The 12,319-nt window shown below is 45.9% G+C and overlaps 1 protein-coding gene across 1 annotated transcript; it reads right to left on the reverse strand.

Annotated features, from left to right (window-relative positions):
• Positions 1-866: 866 nt before the first annotated feature.
• On the reverse strand, positions 867-12,151 carry tmprss6 (transmembrane serine protease 6; the record flags this gene model as incomplete). The annotated part of the gene is made up of 18 exons (XM_084465948.1): positions 867-1,418; positions 1,892-2,028; positions 2,423-2,700; positions 3,471-3,639; positions 3,873-3,989; positions 4,233-4,346; positions 4,524-4,622; positions 4,896-5,038; positions 5,502-5,611; positions 5,970-6,082; positions 7,563-7,690; positions 8,006-8,213; positions 8,613-8,788; positions 9,445-9,512; positions 9,915-9,971; positions 10,304-10,446; positions 11,079-11,217; positions 12,077-12,151. 18 exons carry the CDS (start codon positions 12,149-12,151, stop codon positions 1,254-1,256), a joined length of 2,439 nt encoding a protein of 812 aa, XP_084322074.1. The 3' UTR covers positions 867-1,253.
• Positions 12,152-12,319: the final 168 nt, after the last annotated feature.

The raw sequence follows: 12,319 nt of genomic DNA on the forward strand, positions 1-12,319 counted from the left end.
ACTTCAGTTCCTTACTGGATAGTCCTCAGGAGGAATGTTTACATTTAAAAAACAAATGTGTGCTGACCAACAATGTGCTGTGCTGCCTTGCAGCCCTCACATTATAATAAATAGGGTTGGGGGGGGGGGGGTCGTAAAATGTTGCCTGTGAAGCACTATATACTACAAATAAAAATCGATTTGCCTTGAGATGTCATTGCAAGTGACCTTGGTGATCTTGGGGTCCTGATAGATATTGTTCAGACACCCGGTGGGACAGCATGGTGCTGGAACAGATTTAATCATGGTTCAGTATAATAAAATGCCAATTAAACTGGCAGAGCGACAGCTTCTATATTGAAACGCCCCCGGGGCTGTTCTGGTTTATTTCTGGTGGGGTGACGGAAACAGAAAAGGGCAGTTTTGTAAACCTTTATTGAATGAAGGTTGTTGTGTTGTTTTGGTTAAACATTGCTTGCTCTGCACATAAACACAGCAGTTGAACATGCTTACTCTGCACATAAACGCACCAATTGAATGATATTTGTCTCTGGAATATTACCACCAGCGAATTATTGTAAAATCTCCCATGCAGGTTTAAGCAGTGCGTGACTGATACACCAGAGTCAGACACATGAAACTGTTATTACCAAACTATTACTCAACATTTTCCATTGACTAGTCACAATGAGCCATTTGGATGCTATTACACAGTCAGCGATTACTCACACACAGAGCTCCTGGCTGGATGGAAAGCCTTCTAAAACCAATTACACAGAAAGACGCATCATTTTAAAGTAAGCCTGTATTTATCATCCTGAGAAGCATAACCGATGGGTTAAAAACTAACAAGATAGTAAATATTCAGCTTTCTGTCCACTAGAGGCTGGTGTTTCAAAGTTTTCTCCTCATTATTGCTCAATTGCTTCAATTCAAACCATCGCTCTGACTCTCAATTATTTTTATATTTTGTCTTCCATTTAAATGTGTTTATATTCTTATTAATTATAAAAGGTTGTATTACCATATGCAAATTAAAACACTTAAACATAAATATCATATGCATGTTACAGCATGGCTGAAAAACAGTGATTTAATTTTAAGCTATCAAAATATGATTTACAAATAAAGTATAAAAATATTCTTAAATATTTTACAGCATTGTTTTTTTGTTGTATTTCCTCATCCTGAAGCCACAGCCCACTCACTGGCATAGTTAGCGCAGCACGTAGCATACCAGCGCTACGTTCATTCACATCTGAGACGTCGGCCCCTCAGGGAGCCTGGATGGTGTCCCTGATCCAGGCGGAGAGCTTGGTGATGCGGGAGTAGACGCCGTAGTAGTCGGGGCGCCCGCAGCCCGTACCCCAGCTCACCACGCCCGCTAGGAACCAGCGACTCAGTGGCCCCTTACACACGAGAGGGCCCCCGGAGTCCCCCTGGGAGGGGGGAGAGAGAGGGGGGGAGAGAGAGAGGATGAGAGAGAGGTGGAGGGATGGGGATGGAAGGAGTGAGGGGTGGGTGAGGGGGGGGGGATGGAAGGAGGAAGAGGAGGGATGGAACGGTAGATGGAGGGATGGACGAAAGGAGGATGGAAGGAGGGAGAGGGGTGGAGGGAAGGTGGGATGGAAGGAGAGAAGGAATAATGAATATATGGAAATAACATAATTGACATTCAACAGTGACAGTTTCAGATTAGCAAACAGTGTTGAGTCCTTAGAAAAGTACAGTATAATTAATTTTATTGTTAATATTATCATAATGTTAATCATTAATTACTATATAACTATATAGTCCTATAGGTATATTTCTGGTATTTCTGGTATGACCTTCCCAACAGGCTAGCTATTGGTCGCTGGGCAGCATGTGATGTCATCCAACTGATGTCATACACCGAGTGATGTCATCCTACCTGGCACGCGTCACGCCCACCCTGGCGGTATCCAGCGCAAAGCATTCTGGGAGTGATCAAATTTCCATAGGAGCGGGCGCAAGACTCCTCGCTGACCAGCCGCACGCCCACCATCTGCAGTGCGTTACTGCCCCCTCCTGGTGAGGTCACAGTTCCACATAATTCAATACTTTTAATCCCTGACGGGAAATTTTTAAATAACGTTAGAATTTAAAAAAAGCAACAACACAAAATTAATCAAGGGTAAAACGATAGAAAATAAAAGTAGCAGTAAATACAGAGAATATATCTATAGAATCACCCCATCACCATATTACCGACCCCACCATTAAAAGCAACCACGCCCATACAACCACAATCACCCATAGAAGCGACCTCACCCCCCCCTACCCACCCCCATCCACAGAAACAGCTCCACACCACGAACCACCCCCACTCATAGAACCTACCCCTTCCATGTAACCACCCCCACCCATAGAACCACCCCCGCCCATAGAACCACCCCCACCCCACTGGCAGCAATCCGCCCACCGTTCTCCTGCAGGGCCCCCCACCCCGTCACCCAGCAGAGCGTGCTGGGGGTGAACTGGTGGCTGGGCGGGGGCAGACACACGGGCAGGACGCGCCTGGCCAGCAGGGCGGGGCCGGAGCGCTGCACATGCAGCAGCGCCAGGTCGTAGTCGTGGGAACCCTCGGCGTAGTAACGGTGCAGCCGGATGCTGAGCACCGGGACCGCCTCCTCGTCCGGGCCGGTGCGGTTCAGCAGCAGCTTGCCCAGATGCACCGTCCACATGGAGGGGGAGAGGAGGCTGGGAGATGGAGAGGAGGGAGAGAGGGGGAGAGAGGGAATATAAGTAAGGGATAATGTATAGAACACCGGTTATTATCGGGAAATGGCCGACAGAAGGGGCTTATTTTAGATAATGATTGGCAACGTTCTATACATTATCCCGCTTATTACACGGCTACTTGCCAAAACGAAAAAATAACTTCACACGGGGTGTTTTCTTACAATTATCATTCGTAGTGTTGATCAGCAGAGAAATAGTCCGCCAAAGACATTGACGTCGCTTAGCAACCGAATCCGCCAGGGTTGATAAGTTACCAGACTACTTGCGGAGTGATACGAAAGACGTGAAAAAAATCCACTTTCCTTGACAGCGGTCATTATATGCTTAGCAATGGTCATTATTGAAGAATAATTCACCACCGGAAGTCAGGAAGGCCCATGCAAGTGAATGGAGCATTCCACAGCATTGAGAAGAGCTGTGTAATAAGAGGGCGATAGATGGGGACAGGAGGAGAGGGTGAAAGAAGGGATATGTGAGAGAAAGGGATAGAGAGCAGGAATATGGGAAAGGGACAGAAAGTGGGTAGGATAATTTATGAGAGTGTAGAGAGAGTGTATAAAATTGAGAAACACACAGAGGGAATATAAAAGAGAGCGAGAGAGAGAGAGAGAGATTTGCACCCTGTACTTTATGACACTGAAGGGAAACTAGTTATCTGGCACAACATTTTGCAACTACAGGTTTACAAAGAAACAGGAAAGAGGTCCATTACATCAGAAGTCATGTACCGGTCGTCATAGAAACAGTGAGCGGCAGACACCACCCACTGGTCGGAGACCAGCGCCCCGCCACAGATGTGTTGACCTCTGACCTGCAGGCTGGCCTGCCATGGCCACTCCCCCTCAGAGGAGTTGACTCCACCCACAATACGGCTGGTGATCTGACTGATGCCGCAGTCTAATGTACAAAGACACATACATGGCATGCACACACCACACATTATATGTGCACACAGACACACACACACACACACTCAAACACTCACTCACTCAAACACAGACAAACACACTCGCTCACTCAGCATATGACAAATGACATCACATACATTTGTCATACGCTGTTATACATTGTCATATCATTGACAGTTTTTTTATTGTACGTTGCATGTGATCATCATGTGATCTCCTCACCGCAGGGCGTCTCGTCGGAGCCGTCGGGGCAGTCCGTGATGAGGTCACACTCTGGGTTGGTTTTCCTCAGACACGTCTCGTCAGCACACGCATACGTCAAGTCTGTACACTGCACACCTGGCAGCACACGCAGGCAGGAACACACACTCACACACATACATATGCAGACATGCACAGGCACGCACACACAATCACAGACACACACACACACACACACACACAACCACCCATACCCACAGAGATCAGGTCACATATGCAGATGTTTAAAAAGTGGAAAACACACTTCCTGTTTCCACTGATCACCTGAAGACGTGTGTGTGTGTGTGTGTGTGTGTGTGTGTGTGTGTGTGTGTTTCCTACTTTCAGTGCAGTTCTCCTCATCGGTGGCGTTGGGACAGTCAGGGTGTTGGTCACACACCTTGTGGTAGTCCACACACCGACGGTCCACCAGACACTGGAACTGGGCCACACACACTGACACACACACACAAAGGGAAACACATGTGGTGAGACACTTTCTCAGGGGCTATGATGACATGTAAAAGGCTGTGGGTTTTTGTTCGTGTTTTTGTCTATTTGTGTTTATTGTTGTTTTTATTAAGTCTTTTTTTGTGTTTTTGTGGGTATAATTGTACATTTGTCAATTTTTACCACAGCTTTCTTCGTCCAGGCCGTTTGGGCAGTCCTTGATCCCATCGCAGGCAGAGACACAAAGACCGTTCAGAGTGCACAGGAACTGACCGGGACATGCTATGAACACACAAGCACACACACACACACACAGACACACGCACTTTACAGTCAAGTAATGTATAGTTTCAATACGTGGCATATACTGTCAATATTTTCAAACTCAACTCTCATGTCGATACATACAGTACATTGCTACTACTACATAATGTGTGTATAAATGTATTTTCTCTCATTATTTTATAGTTGTATCTCTTTTTTATTCCACTATACTCCTCTTTCAGTGGGTCAAACAACGGACCGATGGCTGAGCGGTGTGTGGGCAGGACATACGCTCTGATAGGTTGAAGAGGCTGTACTGTAGCTGCAGGCCCGGCCCAGTGAGGGCCACGTCGGAGGTCATGCGGACGGTGGTGGAGGAGGAGAGGACAAACAGACGCTCTCTGTAGGGCTGGTGGCCTCTGGTTCCACAGAACCTGACGGTGGACAAACAACAACAACAACAACACAATCATGAACAACACCAAGCACAAATAACACAAACAGAAACGACACAAACCCAAACAACACAAACATCACAAACAACAAACAAGCAACACAAACAAAAACAACACAATACAATTTTTATAATTGCTTTTATTAATCTGTCTCTAACGTCTCTAATGTTCTTTAACATTAAAGACATTAGAGTCTATTAGTCTATTTAAAATCTCTTAGTGACCTTGTAATGCTTAGAGGTACCACAGTTTTAAGAATGGTGATTTGTGCCCTCTGCTATTGAAATTCTATTAATTTAGTCCTTGGTAGTCATGCTGTTAGCAATACTAATATTATACTATCTTGACAATGACACCAAATCTTCTGTCTCTTACACTCTTGTTTCCTGCCTCCCCGTCTCCCTCCCTCTGCTCTCTCTCTCCCTTCAGTGGATGTTGGTACCTGCTGTTCTCAACCAGCCACTGGCCCTGGGTGCATGGCTGCTGGAAGCTGGCCCTGGTCAGTTCATAGCCCTCAAACTCCAGAGACAGGCCATAAGCCGAGTTAGGCATCTGGTAGAACATGCACATAGACACATGAACATAAAGACAGACAGACAGACAAACAGACAGGCAGACAGACAGACAGACAGAGAGAAAGACAGACACTATTCATTTGTGGATGGTTAATGGATAGATGGACTGTTAAATGATGAATGGTTAATCGATGGATGGTTAATCGATGAATTGTTAATCGATGAATGGTTAATCAATCAATTGTTAATCGATGAATGGTTAATCGATGAATGGTTAATCGATTGGATGGTTAATCTATGAATGGTTAATCGATTGGATGGTTAATCTATGAATGGATGGATAGTTGATCTATGATTCAATGGGTGGACGGACGGATGCAGCGAGCAGGTCTCACAGTGAAGGTCCAGGTGCAGTTGGTGTCGGGCGGGTAGTAGCTTGGGTAGAAGGGCGTTCTGAGGGAACCTTGAACCCCCGAGACTGCCTCCAGCCCAATACTGCCATTGCACTCTAGAGGGTAGAGATAGATGGACCAAACACTGACTGGCAGCTGTAGACCCAAACCTGTGTTTAAAATCACTGGGATGTGCCGTTTGTGGATTGCACGGACAGTCTACGTCACATTGCTGTGGACACACAGTTCCAACACTGTGCTTACGGAGCTCAAAGATGTCAGAGGTGCACAGTTGGACAGCTAACACATGGTGATTATAAATTCGATGTGAAGCTGGAGTAAAAAGCCAAGACAAGACATTACAACTAAGGAAAACATGCTTGATTAACTTATTGGGGAGAAACTTGTGTTATTATGTACATTATGCCATGTGTGCACTTTTTTTTCATTGGTCAAATTCAAATCTAAACACATTCTGGGATAGTTCTTCTTCCCCAACCTCAAAGAGCCAACATCTGCATTGGCTTCACTTATAGGAACCTCTGGATGGCAAAATACAACGTGCAAAATAGAGTGGTAGTGAGGAGTGGGAGTGAATAAGGACCATATTGGGACCCAGCCAGAATACTGGAGCAACACTTGTCCTCCAGGGTGATCTTATTCCCTACTGCTGTGAGAACGCTTTAACAGATGACTTGCTACGGTCAGTTGGCCTTGCAGTTAATAGCATTCATCTTCCAATCCTGGGGTTTCCCAGCAGGAACCCCTACTGCTGTGTAGCAGCGTGGTATCAGAACACAGAGACTCGCACTAGCAACTATCTGGGCAGTGTTCCAGAGAGGCGCTCGGGGCGGACAAAGGCAGGCAAGTTGCATGTTGAGAGGAAGACATTTTGATGATGTTTTTCTTCCTGTGGATTGCCCGCAGGAGGTCTTTGTTCCGGTAATTAAAGCCAGCTAAACCAAGGCTCACTTCATATGTGTGACTTCTTTCAATTGATTTGTGGTAGGTGGTGGCAGAGTAACCACTCCAATATTCTAAGTCAGCAAGAGGAAATGTGATTTAATTCTCGTAATATAAAGCCAAAACATTTTTAGCTTGGAGCGTTGACCGGAGCGAGTTGGCCTTTCAAGTCCCTCCTTTGATGTGCCAAGTATGGATAGTCTCTGATTTGGAATAATGGCGCCCCCCTGTAGAAGGCATATCTATACCCTGTAAACTGTTATATGCACGGTGTGGACCAATGGGTGACATCATTGACATTACACCCATGTTATTGATAGTCTATGGTTATGTGTTTGTCAAGTTAACAGAATAAATAATGTGAATGTTTGACCTTGAATTGGAGAGACTTGCACATCCAAACTACATTACGTAGGAGTGTGATAGAAGCGTGCGTGTGAATTGTAGTAGTAGTGTTAACGTTTCGATCCCGGACCTTCGTCAGATTGATTATGAGCGTTATCTCTGAACAAGGTCATGGAAAGAAAGGTTACCACAATGACCTTGGTGTAACACTCACGCAACATATAGTTTGAGAATGATGTCAAGGTAAGTTTAACTTTGATTTTTTGTTGTCTTGGAGGCTCCTCCTACCTTGCTTCTCCCAGGACTGAGCCGACAGGGAGACGGAGCATGGGGAGCTGTACTGCCACACCACCGCCATCCACTGGCCAGAAGAGAGCACTCGAACCACAGGCTCCAGCCTATTGCAGCCATACACTCTGGGGGAGGGAGGGAGACAGAGAGGGGAGGGAGGGTGAGAGGGGGAGGAAGGGTGAGAGGATGGGAGGGTGGTTGGCAGAGGGAGTGAGAGTGAGGAAGGGTGTTAGAGGGTGGGAGGGAGAGGGAGGGAGATAGAAAGGAAGTTGGAGAGAGACTAGGAAATAGTTAGGGAGAGGTTTCGGAGATAAGGGTTCGAACCCAGTTCCTTTGGGAGTACAAATGGAGTACTAACCCTGACACTATCATGCCCCACCCTCCCCCTAAATATAACTGTTGTAGAGCTGCTCTGAAAGGCTGATGCGCCAGTCACTCACGAGGCGATGAGGTGGTGGGGGCTGGGGGTGAGGGCGTCATACAGTAGCAGCTGGTCTCCACAGCTGGGCAGCAGCCACTCCACACGGACCTCCAGCTGGGAGCCAGGGGGCGCCTGCAGGTGCCACAGGCAGGAGGAGTGCCTGGCGTCTGGGCCCCCCAAGGCCACAGGGAGGCTTCTGGTCTCCACCCTTTGGTAGTGGTAACAGTCTGGTGGGTTTAGACCAACGGGTAGAAGAGAGGAGGTGTTAGTTGTTGTGGTGGTTCTGATTTGTTCAAAGCTGATGGGTTCAGTGTTGTGATTGTTCAGGTCATCCTCATGTCATTTTATTGTGCACGTACTACCACATTTAAATAGTTTCAGTATTTCAGTATGAGTTTGCATACATCAACTTGACTTGATAATTGGTTCAGTGTTGTGACCTGATTGGTCCAGGGCTGATTGGTTAAATTTTGTGATTGTTTCAGAGCTAAATGGTTCAGTGCTGTGCCTGTTTGGTTCAGACTTGATTGGTCCAGCATATGTACATGAAAACTCTTTTCTTTCTATTGTTTTCTTTTGATGTCTTTCCCCCTCCATACCCTCCTCCCACTCTTTCTTGGTCTCACCTGTGACTGACAGGGAGGCGGGTTGCAGGAGGTACCCCAACCCCTCCTCCTGACACATCTGGTACCTGGTCAGGCCCTCTCGAAGGATGTCCCCCACCCGGCCCAGCGACACCTCCTCGACCCGGCTGGCTGGCACCGACAGCAGCACCCGGAAGTGGACCACCAGACTGCCCTCTCTGCAGGCACACAAAGGTGGTAAGGTGGGAAGGCAGGGAGGGTAAGGGACAGAATGGGGAGTGTTAGGTAAAAATGCATGAAGAATTTGTATCAGAAAAAACATGATGAAGCTAGCTTGATTTAAATGATCTCTAAATAATAGTGAAGTTAAATCATGGCACTTCCTCAATACGAAAACTTTAGTGAGAGAGATATCCATGATGTTTGACATCATACCAGGCCACACAGAGGCTGCGCTTCATTAGCCACTCAACATGCCCTTGTGGACTTCCCCTGTGCACTCGCCCTCAAGGGAATCCCCATCACATGTGTTGTTCCATTTGTCTGAAGGGAAAAGGGAATTTGGTGAGGAGACCCTCGGAGAGCTGTGGAAGTGAGTCAACAATGACAGTCACTCAGACGTGTTCATCACCCACAATGTCCTTGCTCATTGAAATGAGTCTGCAGGTATTTCTGATGATTTATCAAATGTAATTCCCCGCTCCACCCTGCCTACTATAACTCTGCTCTCCAAGGTGACCTATGCTGTTAGGTAGACCATGGGCTGAGGGGAAGTTAATAAGAGGAAGTGGAACCGCCAATGAAACGCAGCAGTCATTTCAGTCTTTTATAACTCTGTCTTCCGATACGTCATGAAACATCGCTTCCCCCATACCCGAAAGCGAACACAGCTGTGGAGTTGAGGTATCGATAGAGATGTGAGTCTGTGATTATTTTCTCCACCTGAATAACAGAGGACAAAACGAGAGATTGTTTCCTACAGTATTTTTACCTGTAGCCAGGCCATAGTGCAGTTCAAGTTATTCCACACCGTCTATAACTAAAAGCATGAGCCTTAGTCGCATCCAAAGTATTTCTTATACCCGAGTACAGTGTTGAATAGATCCCTTTTCCAGAAGTTATTTCTACATCTGCTCCAGTGTAGAATATGGGTAATCTCCCCACCCATCTTGTTTTAAAAGGTGACATTGTGATGTAGTTTTGTGAATGATGAAGTATTTATTCCACATTAGAAGGAACTAAAAAGGAGACTTATCTGTCTCCTTTTTTTAAATTGTTATCAATTACACCCGCTGTCATGTTTCTGATATTATGGTTTTGTGTGTAAACAAACAAAAAGGTTACCACGTGGTTCTCTACGCCCTGAATCTCAATGGTCTGGGTCTCTATGGTGTGGGTCTCCTGCCATGGCAATCTACGCCTTCATAGAGACCATCTACGGTCTCTATGAAGTTGGTCTCTACGCCATGGATCTTTATGGTCTGGGTCTCTACGGCCTGGGTCCCTACGCCCTGGGGCTCTAATCCCTGGCATTGCCCTGGGTCTCTACACCCTGGGTCTCTAATCCCTGGCTCTTTACGTGGTGGGTCCATACTCCTTGGATCTCCACTAAGTTTGCATGTGTGGTTCTCCATCCCGGCATGTAAATGTACTGGTCTGGAGAGGTGCACGCAGGCTACGAGGCTTCCCCTTTTGGTCACACCGGAGACAGATAAATTAAGCTTGAGGCTGACCAGGTCCTGGACATGTCTGGCCTGGCTCCTGAACTCTGGGCTGGTGTCAGAGGTCAGACCAGCTGTCAGCTCCCTGTTTAGGATGGAGAAGTAGGCAGTGTACTTCTGCTGCACCCGTGGCTCCAGCACCCACACCCTATAATCTGTCACACACACACACACACACACACACACACACACACACATACACATACACATACACATACACACACACACACACACAATAAACCAATAAACACATTAATCAATTAACCAATCAACTAATCAACACATTAACCAACAAATACATGGAAGACAGAGACAGAAAGAGAATTGACCAATGAACACATTAACCAACCAATATATTATTTGCTAATCATTTAATAAATAAATCCAGCTATCATGAGAATAAATTAGTTAATCAATCAAGAGTCTTGTATATATGCATGTGTGCCTGCTGTGTGTGTGTGTGTGTGTGTGTGTGTGTGTGTGTGTGTGTGTGTGTGTGTGTGTGTGTGTGTGTGTGTGTGTGTGTGTGTGTGTGTGGGATGGAGGGGGAGGCAGAAGTTTGGGGGTGGGTAGGAGAGGGAGTGAGAGTGAGGAAGGATGTAAGAGGGTGGGAGGGAGTGCAAGGGAGATAGAAAGCGACTTAGAGAGCCAAGGAAATAGTGAGGGAGAGGTTTCAGAGAAAAGGGATTGAACCCAGTTCCTTTGGAAGTACGAATGAGAGACCCACTGTGTAACCCTGACACTAGCAGTGTGTGTGTTTGTGTGTGAGTGAGATCATGCTGCCCACCCAGGAAGTACCACACCAGGGCCGCACCTCCTGCCAGGATGACTGCGATGATGAGGGCCAGGAGGACGGCCAGGAGACACTTGCAGGACCCTGATTTATTCACACCGGTTATCTCGGTCCATGGAGCCGCTGCCTGGAGCTAGTGGGGGTCCAACAACAACAACCCTGAATACTTACCCACGTAAGCTACAACGTGGGTCTACATGTACACGTGCTCGCGTGATAAATGGTTAAGCAATAAAGTTTCAAACAAGTTGGGTCGGAAAAAGTACTGACGAAACAAGTTAAACTTTGACCGCAGATATTTTTAATTTGTTGCGATACTAATCAAGCAAAACTTTTTTTCAACTCAATCATAATAGTTCAATGGTTCCTCTCGTTGTTTTTGCCGCCATCGGTTAGCAAAGACTAGGCCTACATTTAATTGGAGAGCTACTACGGAAGTGTCATGCATTCACTTCAGGAAAACAAAATTGTACTGTTATTCTGAATTAATGAGATAATTATTTCGGAATTCAGAGAATAGAAAATTTCTGCTAATTTTTCAAAGTTAAAGGTCCAGAGTTTAAAATGTAATATAATCTAGCGGTGGGGTCGATCTGAATGGGACTCATAGGCCTACTCATTCTCCATGAAAACTTATTTTGGAATTTTGAGAAAATAATCTCAGAAACATGGAAAAAATATTATATTGACATTTTGGTAGATCGAAGCCTATTCATCATGATCAATTTGATAATCTCAATAGCCTATGATATATGGAATCTATAGCACATGCCTTTGTCTATATAATAGCCTAATAGACGATTATTTAGCAGGCCTAGTCGTCTGCATACATATCAGATCGTAAATGACTTTGCCTCAACAAATAGCTCTCTATTTGGCTTAATATTCTGTATCATATGGTTTACACTATTAAAGCTATTATCGGGACTAAGGTCACAAAGAAAAGGGGAAAGCTATTAATCCATAGGCCGCGCGTGCTTCGCTGCATTTACCTGTTGGTCCACTCCCGCAGGTGAGACCCCAGAGTTCTTGACCCGCGGCTCGATGGAGCCATGCCGATGAGCCATTACACAACGCGGACTTGATTCTTAAAATAACCATTCGTTTTGCACGTTTTTAGTCAGACAACGTTTCGCAAGCACAAACACCTACATGATCCTCGCACAACGTCGCCGATTCTAGTCTTATTTGTCCAAAGATAAATATCGGTCAAATATTTTCCAAAGATCACCTAG

Source organism: Micromesistius poutassou (assembly GCF_964030765.1).
Source record: "Micromesistius poutassou genome assembly, chromosome: 3".
Lineage (NCBI taxonomy): Eukaryota > Metazoa > Chordata > Actinopteri > Gadiformes > Gadidae > Micromesistius > Micromesistius poutassou.